We start from the raw sequence: 24409 nt of genomic DNA, 5'->3' as shown, positions 1-24409 counted from the left end.
GGAATAGAGGTGAGTTGCCCCAGTAATCCTAGTTGAGATCATTTGGAATCAGCCAAGCTCCAGCCAGTTCCCAGAAACATCAGACAACTAGACACACGTCCAGCAGCACTGCCCGGCCAACGCGTAGCTTACAGCAGACACGTGAGCAAACCCAGCCAACATCAGCTCAACCCTACAGAATCATTTGCAAAGCCACTGAGTCATGGGTGATTTGTTATACAGAATTATCGTGGCATGAATAATCATTCATATAGTAGGTAAAGTATTAATTTTGCCATTTGAGAATTAAGGATGGGGCTTAAGGAGGTTAAATACCTTGGTCATTATCTCAGGCAGCCAGAAAGTGTCAGAGTCAAGACTTAGATATAGATGTTTTCAAATCCAATGTTCTATTCACTATACAAAACTACTTTGATCCTTCTCTTTTCTCTCTCTCTTTCGTTTTGTTTACATGGAGATACAGATACAGATATGTACAATGTAGGCTAAAAAATAAGAATTTTAGGCAGTTTCAAACTCTTCCCTGCTTCCGCTTTTAGCTTTTAGCTGTTAAAAATCCTATCACGTCACTCAGGCTTAACGTTTGGATTATTTTCCTTACATTGCTAACACCGATCTCCTCGTGGTGTCTCATAGTCTATGTTGTCCTGGTTCGTATTTTCCAAAACTCCAGTAAAAGGAAATAACTTAAATGGCCCACTCTTGCACACAGCTCCTATTTCTCCATTTTACTGCTCCCATTTTATGCAGGGCTGTCAGGGCTCCCTGAATTAAATGTGACTTAGGGTCTGCGCACGCTGACTGAGGGGGCTCATAGGTTCTATAGCTCATCCGCAACCCTGTACTTGAGCTGTCAAGTGTGAGAGATTGGTGCCAAATTCAACCCAACATAGCCCCTTCCCAGTAGTCTGCCTTTGACAACTCCTCCTTGTCAAATCCAACAGTTTACATAGGATATAGAGTGAATAAAATACTCTGGAAGATACGCATGTAGAGGTGCTGCTTCCGCTGATAGCAGGAACACCTATCAGCTTCCCACAGGGCTGACATTTCAGGCTGGCAGGGGGGAGACGATCATGGGACTTTTGTGCCGCTGTTTCTAAATGGATTGTGGCGACTCCGGAGGCAAATTGCCTCACGTCTCACCAACTGCCTTCAAGAAGAGTCAGTGTGATGCAACTGTGCATCTCAAAAATTTATTATTATTTTTTTGTATTTATAAAGTAGACCCTTCAGGTGAATGGCTTATACAGCCTATGCAGGATTCCGTGGATTTGAGTCTCTTTGCCTTAAAGTTTAATGCTTTAGGCACCAGAAACTCCATGCTCTTCACACCGCCTGGGGAGACATCTGGCCTTAGAATCATTGAATGTTAGAGCGCTAACTGCTGTTAGCAGTGCTTAGGTGTTTCTGGAGGTTCCCCTATTACTAGGAATCAAAGGTTGAACAATTAATTTTTGACAGTTAGTCTCCTAGCTGAACATAGTGTAGGTATAAGTCATTAGCTTCCAACTCATTAAGACTCAAGAGGTAGACTCTCAGTCGGAAGAAGGATCAGATAGCTAGGGAAACGGGAAAAGAAGAACACAAAGATACGCGTTGACTGTGCCCGTCTAAGCACCCAGGTTGGAGAGGGGCTCGCATTGTCAGTGTTGTTCTTGCTAGTGCCCACTTGCAAGGCTGTTCCAAGTGTGGAGACGAATGTGAAGTGCTGTAGCCAGGGGACTATGAGTATTTTTAGTCCTGTTCAAGAGATCATCTCTATTTTGAAATGGATGTATCAGATTATTTCAGTCTTATGCCATTTAACATTTGATTCATCTAACTCTCTTGGGTCTAAACCCATGCTCACCAAGTATGATTTTTTTTTTGCCACATAAGCCTTCCTACAACGTGTAGAGTGTTAAGGGGTGGAGTAACTTTAGTACTTTTGGCAGCACTCCTTCAGAGAAAATCAACAGAGGCTTTCTGGTCATGATTTTAGCTTCTAAGTTACTGTGACCATGGGGACACAATGGACTGGTCCCTGGGATTTAGACCAGAACATGGGACTTATAAGACTGATTTCAATGAATTCCCTGCCATTCTGGTTTACACTGCAGTCTCATTTATACTTTGGTTCTTACGACTTTGCATCTCAGGTCCTAAGGGCACCTATGCAATGAAAGAGTAAATCTCTGAGCCTTCAAAACAGTAGGACTCCTTCATTCGGCATCGATTGATAAAGTTTTCTTAACCTTTTTTAAAGCACTGAGCCCTTTGATATTCATGAAACTCACCATCTTTCACAACATGCCCCATCCAAATAAGTACATCTTATAAATAGATGTCCCCACCTGCTCAGAAGATTCTATGCAATATCATAAGATAAAACAATAGGGCTTATATCCTAAATAATATAGATTCAATTTTATATATAAAATTGTGTGTACAGATGCTAGCTGTAGAGAGTTTAATGAAACATGTCCCACCTTTCACCCTCATTTGAGAGCCACTGCATCCTCTCCAACAAAACTCCCATCGCTTCCCTACATACGGCATCTATAAGAATTACAGATAAATATCTTCTGATTTCTGCAGAAAAATCTTACGGTAGAGCTGTTTTAGGGTAGGTGAGGGGATAGCAAGGCATGAGTGAAGGGAGATGGAGAAGTTTGAAGAAGTAACATGTTACCCAATCACTAAGTATCCATAACGGTTAGTACTGGTGATGGTGCTGGTACCGGCTGTGTGTGTGTGTGTGATGTAGCGTTTGAGAATACGACGTGTGTGGGTGCGAGTATTTATATGCATGTCTGTGTACATGAATGAGAACACGTATACAAAAATAAATAAGACACAATCCTCACTTTCAGAGTTCCAATTAAGTGGCAGAAACATGAACATATCCACCATATGCCTCGCAGATAACAGTGTGTGTAAACTGTGCACTCTCTTTTCCATGTCTGTCTGATCACAGGTGAGTTGCTCACTGTGCACTTTGCTCTAAAGCCCAGGGTATCATGCGGTCAAGTGGGGAATCCTTGGTGCAGGAGAGACTAGACCAGTATTTGTCCCCTTCATCCATCTGCTTCCATTAAAACAATTCCACTGGGGCACGTAGGTAGTTCAGTCGATTGAGCCTCCTACTTCAGCTCACGTCATGATCTCATGGTTTGTGAATTCGAGCCCTGCATCAGGCTGTCTGATTAGAATGCTCAACCCATTGGGTGAAAGTTTATAGGAAAACAGGATTTGGGTAGTGTCAATTTGTCCCCATGTATGATTACAAAAATAAAAAGATATCTTTACAATGGACAAATATGGTTGATACAACCTTCCTAAGTTGATCAAACTGAACAACACCAATTAACAGGGCAAACTGACATCATATGCTTATTGATATGTTGTAATGTGGAAGACACAGCGTCACCAAAAATGTTTAATCTGAATATAAGAACAAGAAAACAATAGAAAAATAAAGTCAGATTAAGGTTCATCCCGTAAAACGAGCATTTACTCCTCAAAAAAAAGTCAATGTTATTAAAGACAAAAAAAAAAAGAAAGAAGAGAAAAGAAAATGAAAGAACTCTTCAATTTCATTGAAAACTAAATAGAAACAATAACAAAATGCTTGTGTGGTCCTTGTTTGATTCCTGGATCAAAACTATAGCAGTTATAAAGGACGTTATTAGGAAAATCAGGGAAATTTAGATATGAATTATATATAACATTATTATATTAATGTTAAATTTCTTGTGTGTGATCATGATATTGCACTTATTTGGAGATTGTCTTATTCATAGGAGATCCATGTTGAAGTATTTAGAAGTGAAGTATCATGATTTCTGCAACCTACTTTGAAATGATTCAGAAAAAAACATTGAGTGAGAGAGTGAAAGCAAGTAAGAAAAATGTTAACAGTTGGTAAACTTGGGTGAAACATATATAAAGGAACATTGTACTACTTTTACACTTTCCTGTAGGTTTAAAACTTTTGAAAATATAAGATGGGAAAAATTAAACCAAATTAAACTATTCTTCAAATTCTTTATTTCATATGTCTGTTTCAGCAATATTGCAATACAGGGGTATCATACATACACTCACCCTTTTTATAGATTTAAAATATTAAATGTTGAATGAATGTTACGAATTATAATCTAAATTATCACAAGGCACTTAAATAGGAAATCAAAAGACTTAAGAATTGTGTTAAAATTTCAGTACAAGCATAAGAATAAAGGATATTGGTCATGTTAATATTCAGGCTGTTTGCCCCATCTAAATTTCTCTGCTCCCCTCCCACTTAAAATCTAAAAAAAAAATCATCATAAATTGGAAGTACAGAATTCTTAGAAAATAACTGGATGATGAGTTGTAGGATTCTCCTTACAGGTACAATCTACTCTTTAGCAACCTGTAAGCCATTGAAAAAGTAACTCCATAGCCAAGAAAGAAAGCCAAAGCACGATTTGGCTGGGGAAGGGGTGTCAAATACGCGACTGTGTGGTAGATCCGTGCTCCAACAAAGAGTCTGAAGTGCAGGATGGCTGTAGAGAGATCTGGACCACTCAAGGAATACAGAAGGCCAATACCAAGAAATGGCACAATGTTTTCAAGGTCATTCAGGTGAGCTCTGTGGGAAATTAGCAAAACACTACTTTCAAAATCAGTAGACATATATTCATTTTTCCATTTCTTTTAAAACTAAACGGATTTTTTTAAATGCGTATTTATTTCATTTTTGTTTAAATTGCCTTGCCCTTTAACCATCTGGCTTTTATTTAACATATCATTATTTTTGTTTCTATTATTAGTGTATCTCAACATATAATAACAAAGACACTTTGCACTTTCAGGAATATCAGTCTTAAAGCTCTTTTATATTATCCCAATAGAAGCAGTGACAGTGATACACAATAATGTCTCAGTGAATGCTTTGTTCATGCACTGGGGCCAGAAGGGAAGCCATCTAGTTCAACTCCTAGCCCATGCATCAGTCCCTTAGCAGAATCCCCAGTGAGTATCACCTAGACTTGATTACGCACTCTGAGGGAAAGGGGATTCTCTGCCTTTGAAAGTAGTATATTCTAAACATCTCTCCTTTCCCTATATACCAAAGCCAAGCCTTCCTTCTTTTCCTTTTGAATGGTACCCTTTATTTCTCCAGCTGCTCTGATTACCTTGCAACTTTCCTTTTATCTTGTATTGAATGTATATATGGTCTCAAATTCTTTCCAGAACATGGTGAGATAGGATTAAATAAATACATATGTAAAATGTTTTCTAATCATCACTGATTTCTGTCTGCCCAAATGCAAGTAACTTACTTTAAGCCATTCATTTATCTTAACATTTCCAAGACATATTACTTTATGTTTTTAATTATTTGTCCCACATGTCATCGATATCAATTTTTTCAGTATTGCATACTGAAAGCATACTTCATTTCACTTCATTTGTAGCCCCACTCAGTCCCTGACATTGGATTTACATGTGGAAATTTACATATTTCTATACTAATAGAAATAGCTTTACATGTGGAAGTAATGAAAAGAAAAAAAAAGTCAAGGTTAAAAATGAAATGGGGAGATTCTGGAAAATCTTTATCTGCAAAGTATCTCCAATGGCGAATTGTTACTAGAAACTTTTTGGCGGGGCCGATAAAGTCTCAAAAATTACAACAGGAAACCCGACAGTCTTTCTTGGAGACTCTCCTGTCTCCACACTGAAAACCCAGTGTCTGATCACCAGGGGGCGCTGTGCACACAGTCGCTGCATCTCTAAGGATACTGACTCCTTTCAGAACTAAGGGCAATGGTTATTCACAACCTGACTAGAAGATCAGCTTCAATAATGGCTTTCTCCTCTAGAAGTACAATGGGCATGGGGGGTGGGAATGGGAAGGGAAAGTGGGGAAGAATCTAAAATCTCATAATAAAATATCTTTTATTAAGCTTTCACACATGACACTTGGATCTTCCCTTCAAACTTACTAATGCTATTGAGAGTCTAATTGTTATCACTTTCAAGTCCCAGGCAATGTTATGAGTATAGGGTCATGATTAACATCATGGATGTGATTACCTTCTCTAGAAGGGAGGTACAAAAAGGTAAAGACAACGTTTTAAACTGCTTACTGTCTTTTTGGTGGTTTTAGTAACTCCACAAAGCATTACTCACCTTTTCTAAAGTTTATTCTTTTTCACCATAACACTTATAATTTTCTGATACAGTTTGAAATTTTCACACTGATTCTCTGTCCTGAAACTATTTTAGATCCACACGCTTGACACAGTCCATTTTTAAGACTGGCTGATTTACTCTGCAGGACTGCTAACTTAACAAATATATAACTAAGTGAAGCAGAGGCTAAAATTTTATTCACGCTATCTAGCACAGACTTCTTAGAAGAAAAACATTCTTGTTTAATAAATAACTTGGGATTGAATTTTTGCATAAGAAAAAAATGTGAATTTCATTTTGGTACTGGTAGAACAAGAGAATGCATGGGGCAAAAGCAGAGCCTGCAAAATGATGTCCTGCTGGGCATCATCCGAAGCAAAGAAGGTACAGTGCAACTTCCCAGGGAGAGGCCACTGAAGGACCCCGTCAGAGCTCTGTCTAACGTACAACTTGAAATGTTTGCGTTGCCGTAACGTGACTCAATTTAGTCAAGTCTATTTTAGCCACATTGCTTAAGTTGGTTTGTCGAGAGTTGAGGAAAGAGCCAAGTTTATGCTAGTCTCACAAAATGTAGACAATGGAAACACACACAAATGTAGGGACCAGACTGACAGGGAATCTGCAGAAATCTTGGGAGAGGTTTCAGACTCTCACTGGGAATCAAAAATGTGATAATGTAAATATGATCTAGATCCTAAAGGGACTAGAGACTCTAACTGATACCTGAATTACAGAAGTAAATTTTTCTTATTTCAGTATCCATTTCACTCTTCATATTCACCAAACAGAAGTGGTGCCATCAGCTATACTCATGATGTTTCCTATCTTAACTATTCGCCACAAAACTAACTATCTGTATGTTTGAGTATGGTTGTGAAAACACTTTATTGTTTCTTTAATTTTATATAAGTTTACTTATTCCTTGAAATGTGCCTAGAATTGCACCATGTGTGGATGAGCATTAGAAAATACTACATGTGGGGCGCCTGGGTAGCTCAGTCGATTAAGCATCCGACTTCAGCTCAGGTCATGACCTTGTGGTTTGTGAGCCTCAGTCCTGTGTTAGGCTCTGTGCTGACAGCTCAGAGCCTGAAGCTTGCTTCAGATTCAGTGTATCCCTCTCTCTGTCCCTTCCCTGCTCATGCTCTCTCTCTCTCTCTCAAAAATGAATAAACATTAAAAAAAAGAGAAAAGAATACACTAAATGAGAAATTGATATATAACTTTGATGTTTCAGTGTTAGGACATGGTAATTAATAGATCAGTAATAGAATCCCAACAACAACAAAAATTCTGTGGGTGAAAAAGGGACAGCCAAGATGGTGACACAGGAGGCTCCTGAACTCCCTCCCTTCCACAGCCACATCAAATGTAGAGCTCCACACAAAGTAATTAATCTGAAAGAAATCCAGAAAACAACTGCGTGACTCCTAGACATTGAACAATACCCATCTTTAAGGCTGAGACACAGTCTTGCCATACACCCTACCCCCAGCTTACTGTCACACAACTGAGAGGGAATTTCCAACTCCCAGCTTCTTCCTGAGGAGGAGTGGGTTGGGACTTCACATTTAGTGCCCAAACATTTAAGACTCTCACCCCAGGACAGAACCCCCAAAATATCTTCCTCTGAAAATTACTGAGGATTGCATCTCAAAGACCCACGAGACTTACAACAAATAAAATAGAGAAGTTAAGGGATGTACAAGACTTGTGTGTCAGCACAGAGGGAGCAGGAAAAATTGTCCATCTCCCAGTCTTTCTCTTAAAGGTCTGCAACTACATACTTTGAAATCTACTGCCTAAGCATCAGCACGCTTGTATCTAGGTTCAGTCTTTGATCCTTTGTAGAAACCAGGGAAGCCGGCGGATACCTCCCTGGCCTTCTCTCTCTAGCTTGATCCCAGTCACCACTATCTCCCTGGAAGGAGTTTATACACATGTATGCACTCCAACCTTTATGGCTGCAGTCCTAGGGAGGGGTCCCTGGGTCACCTGGCCCTGATCAGCACTAACAGTCACGAGTTAGTTAGTTAGATTTTATTCCCACAAAACATAGCAAAGAATCAGTTCTCCACAAGCTCAAGCAGTCACTTCGGCTATCTGTCCACATGGCTATACGCAGGCCCAGCACAGATGGAGTTGACTAAAATGCCCAAACCCAGTATCTCCTTAGAAGGGGCATAACTACATACTTTCCCAGCTGTTACTTAAATGTCCAGCTTCCAATTAGCCTATATTTAAATGTTGACTGTGATCCTCCCTTTGGAACACTTGACAAATCTTGACATACCTTGAACGATTGGGAGCCAGTAAAAACAAAGATGGCAGCTTGGACTGTCACGAAGGTCTGAGAGACAACAGGGCTCAGGCTAGGATAATTGACAAGGTTCATTTCCTACATGAGACCACTCTGTCAAGACTGAGAGAAGTGGTTGTTTTATCTATTGCACAGAAACCAACACAGTGCCAAAAAGACAAAAAAACAGAAGAATATGTTTCAAACCAAAGAACAAGATAAATCTACAGGAACAGATCTTAATGAAACAGAAATAACTAGATTTACTTAATACAGAGTTCAAAATAATGGTCATAAGCAAATGATCACTATATGCTTAGTGAGCAAAATAATGCTCACTAAGGCCAGGAGAGAAATGCATGAACAAAGCGAGATTTACAACAGAAATAGAAAATATTAAAAAGTGCCTAAAAGAAAACACAGAGCAGAAGAATACAGTAACTGAATTTAAAAATTCAATAGAGTAGTTCATCAACAGACTAGATCAAGTAGAATAAAGGATCATTAAACTTGAAGACATAGCAGTGGAATTCATCCAATTATAGGCACAAAAAGAAAAAAAATAATGAAAAAGTAAATATAGTTTATGGAACTTATGGAATATAATTAAAAAGATTAATTTTATGTATGTATGTATGTATTATGGAGGTCCCAGAAGTAGAAGAGGGTGAAAAGGGGGCAGAAAGCTTAGCCCAAAAAATAATGGTTAACACCTTCCCTAACCTGGAGAAATAAACAGATATCCAGATACAGGAACCTCAGAAACTACAAAAAAAATATGAATCCAAAGAAACCCACGCTGAAACACATTATAAGTAAATTACCAAAAGTTAAAGACAGGAGAGACTCTTAAAACCAGCAAGAGAAAAGCAGGTTGTTTTATACAAAGGAACCCTATAAGACTATCAGAATATTTTTTACCAGAAACTACAAGGCAGAAGGGAGTAGATGATATATTCTACCGTTTTAAAAGAAAAAAAAAAAAACAACAACAATAAAAAACCTGCCATCAGGAATCCTATACCTGACAAAGTTGTCCTTCAGATTGAAGAAGAGATAAGAGTTTTCCAAATAAAAGCTGAAAGTGTTCATCACCACTAAAGCAGCTAGAAATATTAAAGGGTGTTCTTTAAGCTGAAACAAAGGGCAGCAATTAGTAAGAAGAAAATGTATGAAAGTATAAAACTCATCAGTAAAAGCAAATATAATTAAATTCAAAATATACTAATGTAATGATGGTGGGTAAATCACATAACTCTAGTATAAAGACTAAAAGACAGGCACCTGGGTGGCTCAGTCGGTTAAGCGACTGACTTCAGCTCAGGTCATTATCTCATGGTCTGTAGGTTTGAGCCCCACGTTGGGCTCTGTGCTGACAGCTCAGAGCCTGGACCCTGCTTCGGATTCTGTGTCTCTCTCTCCCTCCCTCTTCCCCTCCCCTGCTCGTGCTCTGTCTCTGTCTCTCTCTCTCTCTCTCTCTTTCAAAATTAAACGCTAAAAAAAAATTAAAAAAGAAAAGACTAAAAGATGAAAGTAGTATAAATAACTATAACAAAAGATACAGAATGAATGGATAAAAAAAAAAACAAGATAAAACTAGATGCTGCCTACAAGAGACTCATTTCTGCTTTAAGGACACAAAGACTGAAAGTGAAGGGATGGAAAAAGATATTCCATGGAAATGGAGCACAAAAGAGAGCAGGAATAGCTACACTTATATCAGACAAAACAGGCTTCAAGCTAAAGATTATAAGAGATAAAGAAAGCCATTATATATTGATGAAGGAGGTCAATTCATCCAGAGGATATAACATTAGTAAATATTTATACACCTATCATAGAAGCATCTAAATATATAAAGCAAATATTAACAGACCAAAAGGGAGAAATGACAATATAGTAATAATAGTAGGGGATTTTAATACCCCACTTTCAACAATGGATAGATCATCCAGGGACACCTAGGTGGCTCAGTCGATTAAGCATCTGACTCTTGATTATTGGCTCAGGTCATGATCTCACAGTTTGTGGGTTTGAGCTCTGTATCAGGCTCCTCACTATCAGCTTAAGATTCTGTCTCTCCCTCTCTCTCTGCCTCCCCAAAATAAATAAAATTTAAAAAATAACAATGGACAGATTATCCAGACATAAAATCAATATGAAAACATTGGAGTTAAATTCTATACATAAGCTCAGATGAGCCCAAAGACATTTTTTAAACGTGCCACCCAACAACAACAGAATACATATTCTTCTCAAATACACATAGAACTTTCTCCAGGACAGATCATATGTTAGGCCAAAAAACAAGACTTAATAAATTTAAGAAGTATGAAATCATATCATCAATTCCAATCATAACTGTACTAAACCAGAAATCAATTACAAGAAAAAAAAACTGGAAAATTCACAAATATGTGGAGATTAAACAACATACTACTAAACAACCAAAGGGTTAAAGAAGAAATCAAGAGAAATAAAAAAATATATTGAGACAAATGAAGATAAAACAGAAAACACCAAAACTTATGGGAAAAGCAAAAGCAGTTTGAAGAGGGAAGTTTGTGATGATAAATCCTACAGGAAGAAAAGGAAAGATATCAAATAAACAACCTAACTTTACACCTCAAGAAACAAGAAAATGGCAAATAATCTAACCCCAAAGTTAGCAGAAGGAAATAACAAAAATCATAGTGGAAATAAATGGAATCTAGCCTAAACAGACAATAGAAAAGGTCAATGAAATGAAGAACTGGTTTTTTAAAAAGATAAAATAGATAAACCTTTAGATTTAACAAGAAAAAATGAGGAAGGATGCAAACGAATAAAATTAGAATTGAAAGTAGAGACATTCCGGGGTGCCTGGGTGGCCCAGTCCAACTTCGGCTCAGGTCATGATCTCACGGTCCGTGAGTTCAAGCCCCACGTCGGGCTCTGTGCTGACAGCTCGGAGCCTGAAGTCTGCTTTGGATTCTGTGTCTCCCTCTTTCTCTGACCCTCCCCCATTCATGCTCTGTCTCTCTCTGTCTCAAAAATAAATAAACATTAAAAAAAAATTTTAAAAAAGAACATATAGACATTCCAACTGATACCAGAGACATACAAAGGAGACTAGTATGAACAATTAGACACCAACAAACTGGACAACCAACTTGAAGAAATGGACAAATTCCTGGAAACATACAACATACCAAGATGGAATCATGAAGAACTAGAAAATCTGAATAGACCAATTACTAGTAATGAGACTGAATCAATAATCAACACCTCCCAACGAAGAAACCCAGGGCCAGATGACTCACTGGTTAATTCTACTGATCAATTAAAGAAGAACTAATACCAATTCTTCTCAAAGTCTTCCAAAACAGTAGAAGAGAACAGAATACTTCTAAACTCATTTGACAAGGCCAGCATTACCCTGATGCCAAAGCCAGATAAAGGCACTATAAGAGAAGAAAAACAGGTCAATATCCTGATGAACATAGATAGGAAAATCCTCAACAAAATACTAGCAAACCAAATACAACAGTTTAATTTAAAAAGATTTAAAAAATCATATACCATTATCAAATGAAATTTAATACAGAGATGCAAGAATGGTTCAACATCTATAAATCAACACCACATTAACAAAAAGAAGGATAAAAATCATACTGTCATCTCAAGAGATGCAGAAAAAGCATTTGACAAAATTCAAAATTCCTCATGATAGAGACTCTGAACAAATTGGACATAGAGGGAATATACTTCAACATCATGAAGTCCACATATGTCAATCCCATGGCTAATGTCATACATCATGAAAAGCTGAAAGTTTTTCCTCTAAGATCAGGAATAAGATATGGATGCCCACTCTCACCATTTTAATTCAGCACAGTGTGGAAGTCCTAGCCAGACTAATTAATCAAGAACAGAAAATAAAAATCCAAATTGGAAAGAAAGAAGTAAAATTGTCTCTATTTGCAGATGACATGATATTATATCAGAAACCCTAATTCCACTAAAGAACTATTAAAACTAATAAATGAATTCAGTAAAGCTGTAGGATACAAAATCAGTACACAGAAACCAGATGCAATTTTATACACTAACAATGAAATATCAGAAAGAATAATTTAAAAACAATTTAATTTACAATAGAGCCAAAAAGAATAAAATACTTAAGGATACATTTAACCAAGGAAGTGGAAGATCTATAATTGGAAACTATAAGACACTGATGAAAACAACTGAAGAAGATACAAAGTAATGGAAAGATCTTCTGTGCTCATAGATTGGAAGAACTGATATTGTTAAAATGTTCATGCTACTCAAAGCAATCTACAGATTCAGTGCACTCCCTCTCAAAATCTCAATGGCATTTTTTTAGAGAAATAGAAAAAACAATCCTAAAGTTTGTATGAAACCATAAAGGCCTGAATAATCCAAAGCAATTGAGAAAGAAGAACACAGCTGGAGGCATAAGTTCCTGATTTTAAACTGTATTACAAAGCTATAATAATCAAGGCAGTATGGTACTGGCATAAAAGTAGACATATAGATCAAAGGAACAGAAATAAATCAATGTATTTATAGTCAATTAATTTCCTCGAACTAATTTTCTAGAAAACCCAGAAATAAACCCATGATTTGCAGTCAATTAATTTTTGACAAAAGAGACAATAATATACAAGAAGAAAGTACAGTTTCTTCAATAAACTGTGTTAGGAGAACTGGATATCCACATGCAAAAGAACGAAAACAGGACCCCACTTTATACTATACACAAAAATGAACTCAAAATAGATTGAAGACTTGAATGAAATACCTGAAACCATAAAACTCCTGGAAGAAAACACAGAAGGGTAAGCTCCTTGACATTGGTTTTGGCAATTATTATTATTATTTATTTTTTTTTTTTGGATTTGATGCCAAAAGCAAAGACAACAAAACCAAAAAGAAACACATGGGTCTATATCAATCCAAAAAGCTTCTGTTCAGCAAAGGAAGCCATCATCAAAATGGAAAGACAATCTATGGAATAGGATAAAATATTTGCAAATCACGTATCTGATAGGTGGTTAATATACAAAATATACAAAGAATTTATACAACTCCATAGCAATAATAATAATACAATTGGTAAATGACAAAGGACCTGAATAGTCATTTTTGTCCAAAAAAGACATCCAAAACTATTGGCTGGCAATGGTTTTGATTAGCCTAACCTCTGTTAGGATGGCTATTATCAAAAAAGACAAGAGATAACAAATGCTGGGGAGGATGTGGAAAAAAGGGAACACTGTTGGTGGGAATGCAAACTAGTGAAGCCACTATGGAAAACAGTATGGAGGTTCTAGCCAGATGATCCAGCAATTCCACTTCTGGGCATATATCCAAAAAAAGAAACCATTATTCCAAAGAGATATCTGCATTCCCATGTTCATTACAGCATTCCCAATAGCCAAGATACAGAAACACCCTAAGTGTCCCTCAACGGATGAATGGATAAAGACAATGTGGCATATATATGCAATGGAAGATTATTCACCCTTGAAAAAGAAGTAAATCCTGTTATGTGCAACAATATGGATGAATCTGGACGACACTATGCTAAATAAAATAAAGCAGACAGAGAAAGATAAATGTTGTATGGTATCAGTTATATAAGGAATCTAAAAGACAGGGAAAAGAAGTCAAACTCATAGAAACAGAGTCGAAAAGTGATTGCCAGATGCTTGGGGGAACTAAGAACAGGTTGGTAAAAAGATACAAAATTTTAGTCATAAGATGAAGAAGGTCTGTGGACCTAAAGCATAACATGGTGGTTATAGTTAATAACACTGTACTGTATAATTGAAATTTGCTAAGAGATTGGAACTTAAATGTTTTCATAAAAAAAACAAAGAGGTTGGTAAATGTGGAGGTGATGGATGTGTTAATGAACACGTTGGGGATAAACCTTTCACAACGTATATTGATAAAATCATGATGCTGTGCACTTTAAATGTCTTATAATTTTGTCAATTACACTTCAGTAAAGGCGAAAAAAGTTTGAAATTTACATGACTTTATGGAAAGGATTAAGAAATATACACTTGGAACTAGAATTCAATGTGGTTTTTTTTAAGTATATTAATTATATTAGGAACCTGTGTGAATGGTATCTTGGCTTATTGCTTTTCATTGTTTATTGAATTCTCAGTGCATTAAACATAACACCTACAAAGGACAGAGAGAAAGAAGGGCAAGATTTCCCATGTTCATATTCTGAGTCTTGTTTTTTCAATTTTTATTTATTTTGAGAGAGAGCTACAGAGTGAGTGAGTGTGTATGAGACGAGGAGGGGCAGAGAGAGAGAGAGAGAGAGAGAGAGAGAGAGAGAGAGAGAGAGAGAATCCCAAGCAGGCTCCATGCTGTCAGTGCAGAGCCTGACATGGGGCTCCATGTCACAAACAGTGAGATCATGATCTGAGCCAAAATTGAGTCAGACACTTAACTGACTGAGTCACCCACCCACATTTCGAGTCTTATGCAAAAGTATCTTCAACCTTTCACACAAGCTGACACTCTCAACTCTAGAGAAAGATGACAAAACACAAGAATCTACTATCCTCATTTTACCTCCTACCTATAACTACTTTCGAAAAATCCCTACACAGAACAGAGTTATTAACCCCAACAAAGTAGGAAATTGGCAACATGTACAATTGCAGTGAGAGCTGGAGACTTCTACATCCCAATTTTCCATAATTATTATATGGACTATATAAGATGACTGCTTTTCCCTCTTCCTAGGACCCTCAACATCTCACTGAGCTCCTTGACCAAAACTCTTTGATAAAATAGATAATTTCAGGAGGCAGTGTGTTTACCTTCGCACACGTTCCACTTTGTCATCTGTCCGAAGATATTTCTTGGCATTTTCTCCTTTGCCAAACCCTGCACAGTCTTCTGGGTTGGCAAAAACCTATTCCAAATACCAAGGAATAAAAAACACTGTTCAAATACCAAATAACAGGTGAGTATTCTACCTGATAAGTTATTTGGATTTTAACAGAAGAAATACAGCCATCCAGATTGGCCCTTAGGAAAAAATTCAGAGCTCAAGCACAGGTAAGGGTCTATACTTTAAATCTTCATTTTTTTTTAAAATTTTTTTTTTTCAACGTTTATTTATTTTTGGGACAGAGAGAGACAGAGCATGAACGGGGGAGGGGCAGAGAGAGAGGGAGACACAGAATCGGAAACAGGCTCCAGGCTCCCTGGCTGAAGTCGGACGCTTAACCGACTGCGCCACCCAGGCGCCCCTAAATCTTCATTTTTATTAACAGTCCAAAATTTTTTTAAAGAAGAGCATAAATAGGGACTTAAATAAAAACCAATGTATAAAAATAGCAAAAAGGAACCAAAAAGGGAAAAAAGAGCATAATTTTAAGTTATCATTGACTATTATTATGGTGAATTGGCATTTTTTTTCACAGTGATGTTGACATAACTTCTCTCAAGGGTATTAACATTTCCAACTGACTGGTTCATGGGAAAGCTGTAAGTTTACCAGCCAAGGATGTTAGAGAATGGGCAAGAAACATAAAAGAGTGAGAGGCAGGAAATGTATTTTGTACTTTGTTAGGATATGTGTATCTCTTTTCTTTTGCTGAATTAACACTTTGGGTTGAATAATATAGTGAAATATAAGAAGTTGAATTGTATTCCTATAAAGGACATGTTCTACGGCATATATTCATTTATTTCTTCCTGTAATGATTATGCTCTTTGATATGATTTCCCCATCCCTTGAAACTTGAAAAATGCATTTAAGAAATATTTAAGTATGCTCCACTGCTTAATAATTCAAAGCAAAGAAAAACATGAACTACAAAATTAGCCTAATTTACACTTAGAAATCCATAAATATTATAATATTTTTCTTAATATGATATAAACATTTATTTCAGATTAAGATGTTGAAGAGAACTGATGAGAAAGGACATGATACAGGATCAGCTCTTGAAGTCAGCTCTCTCTGGCACACACTAGATGTTCAGTAAACATGTTTCAAACAAGTAAACAAATGTATTACAATGACAAGTGCATGAGATTTGAGTTTAAAGCAGTCTGAAGTAGAATCTCAGCATCACCCTTTATTGGTGCATAACGTCTCTGATCTTCAGTTCCTCAACTGTAAAATGGGGGGGCTAACCCTCATTTCCTGTGATAATATGAACGATGATGTAAAATGATCCTGTGATTTCACACATACCAAGAGCGCCACACGGCTACATATCATTGGAATTCCACAAGTCTGAGTTCCTTTCTCCTTTCCGTATAAGACAGGGAACATTTCTGCTATGCTGCGTGCCATGTTTCTAGAGGACACTGTGGAGCTGGTGGTAGGCAACTACCTTACTGCTTGCTGCTCTAACACCTGTACCTATTAGAGCCTTAAACATGTCTGTGTGTGCCCGTGTTAAAATGTAAATGTCCTTGGGAAGGAATTATACCTCAAGACAGTAACAGGGAAATATCTTAAGGATGACTGTGAGCTCTAGACAAAAGCAAGTCTCTGGACAAAAACTCAGGACAGGCACTCCTAGAGAAATAGGTGTTTCCAGGAAGTAGTTGCTGACGAGGGACGACACCAATGAAAATAGTTTCTCTGTCAAGGTAGCTTTGCTCTACCCCCCTTACTGTTCTAGAAACCCTGCTTGAGTACGGGATATATGTTCCAAAATCTTTCTAATACCTTCCCCAACCCTCCATTTTAGGAAAAAATCACATTCTTATAATGCTGGGCAGAAATAGCATCTACTTAAGAAGTTGGAACTACCCAAAATTCAAATGTCTTGTCCCAGTCATAAAAGACTCTATTGATAATCATAAGAACTTAATTCTGTCCCCAAAGGTATATCCTTCACCTGTCATAGAACTGAAGACACCAGTTAACTGTCTGGAAAATGACTATTTTCTAAACTCTAGCAGGCAAAATTAACTCCAAAATTATAGAACGTTTCCTAGAAAACTTTGATACTACAGGAATCTCATATACTAATATGAGGAACATACAGGAATCTCAGGAATCTCATACACTAAGAAGCATGGAATCTGCTTACAGAATACAGGAACCTCATATACTAAGCAGCATGACAAAAGGTAAAAGCCACAATGAAAACAACCACTTAGTAGTTTCCAGGAGAAAGTACCTGTTCCATAAATATATCAGATGCATCTGTACCAAATGACTGCATAATGGCATTTGCAAAATTAAACAATGTGCCATTGGGCTTTACCAAAAAAAAGAAAAGTAAATTAAGAAAATTGTTTTCCAAAATTTCAAGTCTTAAAGGAAAATACTGCCCCTAAATGTCTTACCTTTCTTGTCAATCTAAAGAATGCAGTTGCAGTACTCATAAACATCATTTTTGAAAGAATAATCGTTGTATAGGAAGCAAAGGCCATGAATACTTCATTTTCCATTAGCTCAGTGAGGTCAACCATTTTTTCAATTTTGGTCTGGAATCTTAAAAATATTTTAGACAAGATAGGAAAAGCAGACATAAATACCCCAAATAACTTGACAGTCACATAATGTACTTACATTGCAGCATTAACTATATTGTTCTTAAAAAAGGATCTTGGGTTTATTCACAGAAGAAATCATCTTTTTTTCAATTTCAAAATAAACAGTATCAGGTTGTTTTCTAGTTCTATAACATTAAGCCTGAAGATATCAAACAGCATGGAGCAAAAATGAAAATGTAGGGGTATGAGAAGCAAAGATAAATGGGCAAAATTCTATAAAGAGAGACTAAAATCATATTTTTGCATCAAACTGCAAGCTGGACCCAAAAGACCAGAGTTCATGGACTGATCTCATTAGAAATATCAAATTATGTACATAGTAGCACCATTAATGTTTGATTGGGAATGCCTAAATTCTAATACATGTCCTGCTTTAGAAACCCAGCTTATAGCTTTTTGCCATTTCAACAGTGTTTAGGATCCCAGGCTACAAGATTTGAATTCCAGTCCCACCATTTGGTTAACTTTGGTTCAGAGATTCGGCCTCTCTGAAACGAAATTCTTCATTTATAAGATAGCAATAGTAACGGCTCCTAACTTACTGGTTTGTTGCCAGGATTTAATTGAGATAGCATGTGGAATAAATTTATACTTAGCACAGCACCTGGCCCATGAAACACCCTCAGTAAGGTTTATTATATTGTTATGATCATCATTATCAGCATGATTATGGTCATCATCAATACCAACACAAGTGAAGAAGGGGAAGCAAGATATTAGAAACAAAATGCTAGGCAAATGCAAAGAAAGGAATTGGCATTGATGGCACTTTCATAGAAGGAATAAGGGAAGAAAGATTATCTTTAATTTTTTAAATTTAATTTAATTTATTCTATTTTATTTTATTTTTGAGAAAGAGAGCGAGCACACGAGTGAGGAGGGGCAGAGGATCCTTAACGACAGCAGGGAGCATGACTTGGGGCTCGAACTCATGAACCATGAGATCATGACCTGAGCCAAAGCCAGACGTTCAACTGACTGAGCCACCAGATGCCCCAGGAAGATTATCTTTATATAAGTCTTCAGGTTACTTCACATTGCAATGAATGTTACTATCTGTCTGGAGTTGGAAGTATAATTGGGAATGTACCCAGAAGGAAAGCTAAGATAGACTGGTGATACTGAAGTCAAAGTGGGTAGGGATTAAGTAAAGCTTCAAATTTAAATTTCCTACCCTGTCCGGTAGCCATTCTCTTTAATGTCCTCTCATTCTACGATCAGCCCTGCTATCTGCTTCTTCTATCTTGTCCACATAAACACACATGTTTTCTCATATCCCCCCTTGGCACGTAGTACTGTCTCTTATACGCAATGTCCACTCCCGCCTTTAAAACTCAACCCCTGAATGCCACCTTATTAGAGTGACATCTATCAAATTCTGATCATTCTATCCATATACCAATAATCTATAAATTTATATCTCTTCTTATACTGTGTTACACTGTGTTACTGGTCATACTGTTGTCTACGCATTGCTGTTAGTGTGATCGAAACAACATACATATACGCTTAATTTTGTAAGAGCTCACTAGGTGTCCAATTCTGTCATGTACATGTACTTAATATGCATTATTTAATCTTTGTAACCATACCACTACAGTCCTTATATCTATATCCATTTCATAGATGAAGCAAATGTGACTCCAAGATGTTAAGCAGCCAAGTTAGGACGCAAACCCATGCCTATGACTTCATATCTTGTACACTAACTACACTGTACTATCTTCTTCAAGAGACTGCAAACTGCTGGGGTGCCTGGATGGCTCAGTCAGTTAAGCACCCAACTTCAGCTCAGGTCATGATCTTGCAGTTCACTAGTTTGAGCCCCGCGTGGGGCTCTGTGCTGACAGCTCAGAACCCGAAGCCCGCTTGGGATTCTCTCTCTCTGCCCCTCCTCTGCTCACACTCCGTCTATCTCTCTCAAAAATTAAAAAAAAGAGAGAGAGAGAGAGACTGCAAACTGTTTAGTTCTCATTCAACTAACATTGATTGAATGCCTGCTCTGTGGCCAGTTGGCACATCTTACATCTGTTATCTTGTTTCCTCTTCCAATGACACCACAGGGTAGGTACTATTATTCCCATTTTTCAGGTAAAGAAACCAAAGCTTCCCAAGTAACCCCTGTTTTACAAGGTAGGCTGAAAAGGTACTTTGGATTTAAGCAAACAGAAACTATATGTCCCCATTTAAAAAACAAAACCAAATACATACAATAAACTAATCCACCTCCACAGGTCAGTAGTCTTGAAAGCACAGAATGTTATATAAGCTCTCAGTGCAAGACAATACTTTTAGTGCCATTTAACGTATCTGATCTTGTTCCACTAGTGGGGGCAGGGGTGGGGAGGAAGGCATGAATAAACTGCACTATCCCTCAGAGTTCATGTAATTAGCTTAATAAGGGAACCCTAAGCCTCTGGACAGAGATCTGAAGAAACATAGCAGGAATGTTATTTTAAAAAAATTGAGAAAAGTTTATCAAGTAGGAATTGTTGTTATTTAACAATAATTTTACATCTAAAACAGTTTCTGTAGGTCTCTACGAATGTTTGCAGAATGAAATTTATTTAGCAGTGGAATGCCCAGAGAATGGTCTTCCCTTTGTGAAAATTGGTATTGAAAAAGTAGAGGGGTGCCTGGGTGGCTCAGTTAAGCGTCCGACTTCGGCTCAGGTCATAATCCCACAGCTCGTGGGTCCGAGTCCCTCATCCAGCTCCGTGCTGACAGCTCAGAGCCTGGAGCCTGCTTCAGATTCTGTGTCTCCCTCTCTCTCTGCCCCTCCCCCGCTCGTACTCTGTCTCTCTCAAAAATAAATAAACATGAAAAAAAAATTTTTTTTTAAGAAAAAGTAGAGAAAAAGTGGAAGCTTTCCAGAACAGCTGGTGGTAAAAGCACACAAAGATGTCAGCAGTTGGAGGAAAAGGGCAATGAGAGGTTTTTTTTCTTTAAATGTGAACAAGACATTGAAAGTGCACCTCACACAAAGTTTTTCCAACACGGAGAATGTGGCTGAACTCCTCAGGTCTGTGGCTTGGGGAAATGGGCCAATGCCAAGCTTCTGATTTCATACCACAAACCACCTCTCAGAGACCTGAGGGCCGGGTGAGGAATAATGAAGGTAAGACATTAAGAAATAGAGAAGTGATTCATAGCATGGAATAAAATGATGCCGGACTAGACTTCTTTTCAAAGCTGATTTGTCAGTAAGTTGCCTTGAGCCCATGTCATGGCTGGACACTGTAGTCAAAATGCAATTACTGAAAGCTTTTTACTAGAAAAGGTTGCCAGGAGGGAGGAGAGCAATATAGTAGTACTAATAATTAAAAGAGTAAAATGTAAGGTGTTTTGAGTATTCTAGGAATGAGGTACGAATCATCGAAGAAAACCCAAAACATGCAAGTTGGTTATGAATTATGGAAAATAAAATATTACGGGGCGCCTGGGTGCTTTAGTTGGTTAAGCCTCTGACTCTTGATTTCGGATCAAGTCATTATGTCACAGCTTATGGGATTAGGCCCTACATCGGGGTCTGCATTGTCAGTGCAGGCCCTGCTTGGGATTCTCTCTCTCCGTCTCTCTGTCCCTTCCCCACTCTCTATCTCAAAATAAATAAACATTAAAAAAAAGAAAATAAAATATTACAATGATAAGTCATATTTGTATAGTGTACTGTTCCTTTCATTGTCCATCATGGGTCAGCACAGCAGAGAATACCTCCATCATTTTGGCCAGAGAGTAGGGCTCAGTCCCCTAAGGTAGAGGTGACCGCTTCTCCTCTGAAGGGACAAGGAGAAGAGTGTTGAGCACACAGAGACTCTGGAACTAGACTAGAGTCCAGGTGAATTAGATTCTGCCACTTACTGGTGGGGATTTAACTTCTCGGGGACTTACCTCTCCTGTATAATGAGGTTAATACTTCCTTTCTCACGGGATTCTTGTGAGTGTCAAATGAGTAAAGTCTGAAGATCTTGGAAAAGTACTCGGACCTGGTAAGTGCTATATAAGCATTTGGTAAATAAGTTCCTACTTTGGTACTGTCCTAGGCACTGAGGAGATCATTTTAGAGTTTTCTTTTTTTTTTTTTTTTTTATTTAAAAAAAAAATTTTTTTTCAACGTTTATTTATTTTTGGGACAGAGAGAGACAGAGCATGAACGGGGGAGGGGCAGAGAGAGAGGGAGACACAGAATCGGAAACAGGCTCCAGGCTCCGAGCCATCAGCCCAGAGCCTGACGCGGGGCTCGAACTCACGGACCGCGAGATCGTGACCTGGCTGAAGTCGGACGCTTAACCGACTGCGCCACCCAGGCGCCCCATTTTAGAGTTTTCAAAAAGCTTTTACATGATGTCACTTGATCTAGAAAACTCTAAGGTAGTTGGAGCAAGTAATATTTGTCTCTGCCTTTAAGGTATAAGGAAACCGAGGCCTGGAGAGGTAGAGTGAGTAATCTGACCCAAATTCACAGTAGAGGGACCAAGACTAGAATCCAGTTTTCTTAAGTGTTCAGCTCATCATGGGCTATCCACCATCAAGGCTAAGAATTCTAGACTACTTTGGTTTTCTGGGAGCCTTTTTCTGCCCAATCTCATCTTCCTACCTTGCCCTCCCCACCCAGCACCATGCCTACCCCCACTGTATCTATTACAGTTGAGTCTATCTCTCAACTATGGACTATTCCTCTTGTCTTTACAGGCTCTTGGCCAAAAAGGACAAAGTTCTTATTTATGGTGGCCTTGTCACATCAATATTGCGAAACACACAAAAAAATCTGGGCACACATCTCCGGAGCCATGACTCTGCAACTTTTCACCTTCTAAAACAAATAGAACGCTACCACAAGATAAAGAAAAATGATAATTCAAGGGCCTTTTTGCTGGTTATCAATTCTAGAATTTCTGGACGGGTTGAGGCACCGCAGCCCTGGCCTCCTATACTTCAGAACCCAGGTGCCAGGAGGAAAATGCTGAGGGATCTGGGTGGATGTGGGGTAAGGCTGTTCTCAGGGGCCAGTGCTGACCTCCCTTCCCAGCCTCAGTGACTAATAAAAGTCCGCTCTCAAACAAACCCTTAGAAAAACTGTACTTGTCCACCACAGAGCAATATTCAAATCTGGGCTATTTGTCATTTTAAAAAATGACCAAAGATGGTCAACGAACACACATAGTCCTCTTATTTTGGAAACAGGACAGGACCACAAACCCTATTATAATCTACGCTAACTCCCAGGGCAGGAAGCCGCCAGGGGATGCAAAAGGTGTGTGTAGCTTGGTTCTAAGGCCCTAAGAACTCTAGTCTTAATGGCTGAAAGGCTGTAACCTGAGGGCCTGGGGGAATTTTCCATCTGCCGTACAACAATGCTTGATTACAACCCACTTGGCATTCCCTTGGAGAGAAAACAGGCAGAAGGCAAAGGAGAAAATAAGAGTGCCCAGACTACCAAGAGGCCTTGGGACTATTTCAAAGGAAACAAGGAGATGGGAGATTTACATGCACCCTTCTCTCCACTGCCCCAGTCCAGTGATAGCAATACTGTCTGAGGCCTCAACTCCCAAATCAGAGTTTCCCACGGCTTCTGCCTCTGGACTGGGGAGCTGGCTACAATATTACAAAGTTTAACCTATGTCCTCCTGCACTTTGCCGCTGCTGTGGCCGTTGCGGTTATCTCATTATCATTAGACTTGCTGGTGTTTTTCTTGCCTGTGAAAGTGAACCACGAGGAGCAAGTTTTTCCTGTATTTCCGGAGGTGGGAAAGCCAACTTGGCCCAGGGCTGCAGGAATTCACACTCTCAGGGTGAACAGACGTTGCTTCAACGGTAGCACCTTCACATAGGACTACAACTTGCACCTCCTTTTTATTCTAAGTTCCAGGGGGCCCATTCAAAGTGGACGTTCCTCTGGCTCGAGAATAAAACATGAGTAACTCACCACTTAAACTCAAGAAAGACTGACTCTCTCAAGTTTCTTTCCCGGAGTTTGACAAAGGGGAAAACTTACCTACAAGGGAGGAGGGGCTCAGCTCCCTTTCGGAGGTGACAGATTGAAAAGCCAGCGCGTAGCAGCTAAATGGAGCCAAGGAGTTTCACGCGGGCAAAGACCACTCCAGCCCACACCCGCCTCCTGCAAGGCTCCTGCCCGCCCACCACCCTCTCGGTGCCCTCTCCTTCCGCATCCCCTGCCCGGCACGTACAGTGAATCCGAGTAGGAATCCAGCCACAAACCTGTCCCCAGCGGGCGTGTCGCGCTGCCACCGCGGGGCGTTCACAGCGCGGGCAGACGGGACAGCAGGCAGGCCCCCTGCCCACTCTGCTAATTTCCTGGTACTCGCGCTGCAGCTCCAGAAGCAGGACTCCCAGCCCTGCGAAGCACCTCCCCCAAATCAC

At 38.7% G+C, this 24409-nt stretch overlaps 1 protein-coding gene across 8 annotated transcripts; it reads right to left on the bottom strand.

Moving 5' to 3' along the window:
• Positions 1-4015: 4015 nt before the first annotated feature.
• Positions 4016-24389, bottom strand: MGST1 (microsomal glutathione S-transferase 1). 8 transcript variants are annotated; one of them, XM_006933540.4, is made up of 5 exons: positions 24248-24389; positions 21004-21119; positions 17819-17966; positions 15322-15416; positions 4016-4618 (listed from the first exon to the last, which is right to left on the bottom strand). In XM_006933540.4, exons 3-5 carry the CDS (start codon positions 17942-17944, stop codon positions 4372-4374), a joined length of 468 nt encoding a protein of 155 aa, XP_006933602.1. In that variant the 5' UTR covers positions 17945-17966; positions 21004-21119; positions 24248-24389; the 3' UTR covers positions 4016-4371. The 8 variants fall into 8 exon arrangements, with proteins under 8 accessions (XP_006933602.1, XP_044917379.1, XP_044917378.1 ...); XM_045061444.1 differs by having other exon boundaries at positions 21009-21119; XM_045061443.1 differs by lacking the exon at positions 21004-21119 and adding an exon at positions 21671-21804 and having other exon boundaries at positions 24217-24374.
• Between the last annotated feature and the right edge of the window lie 20 nt (positions 24390-24409).

The sequence above is a fragment of the Felis catus genome, chromosome B4 (genome assembly GCF_018350175.1).
Source record: "Felis catus isolate Fca126 chromosome B4, F.catus_Fca126_mat1.0, whole genome shotgun sequence".
Lineage (NCBI taxonomy): Eukaryota > Metazoa > Chordata > Mammalia > Carnivora > Felidae > Felis > Felis catus.
The sequence above is the reverse complement of the archived record's forward strand: the minus strand, read 5'-3'. Positions and strand labels throughout refer to the sequence as shown.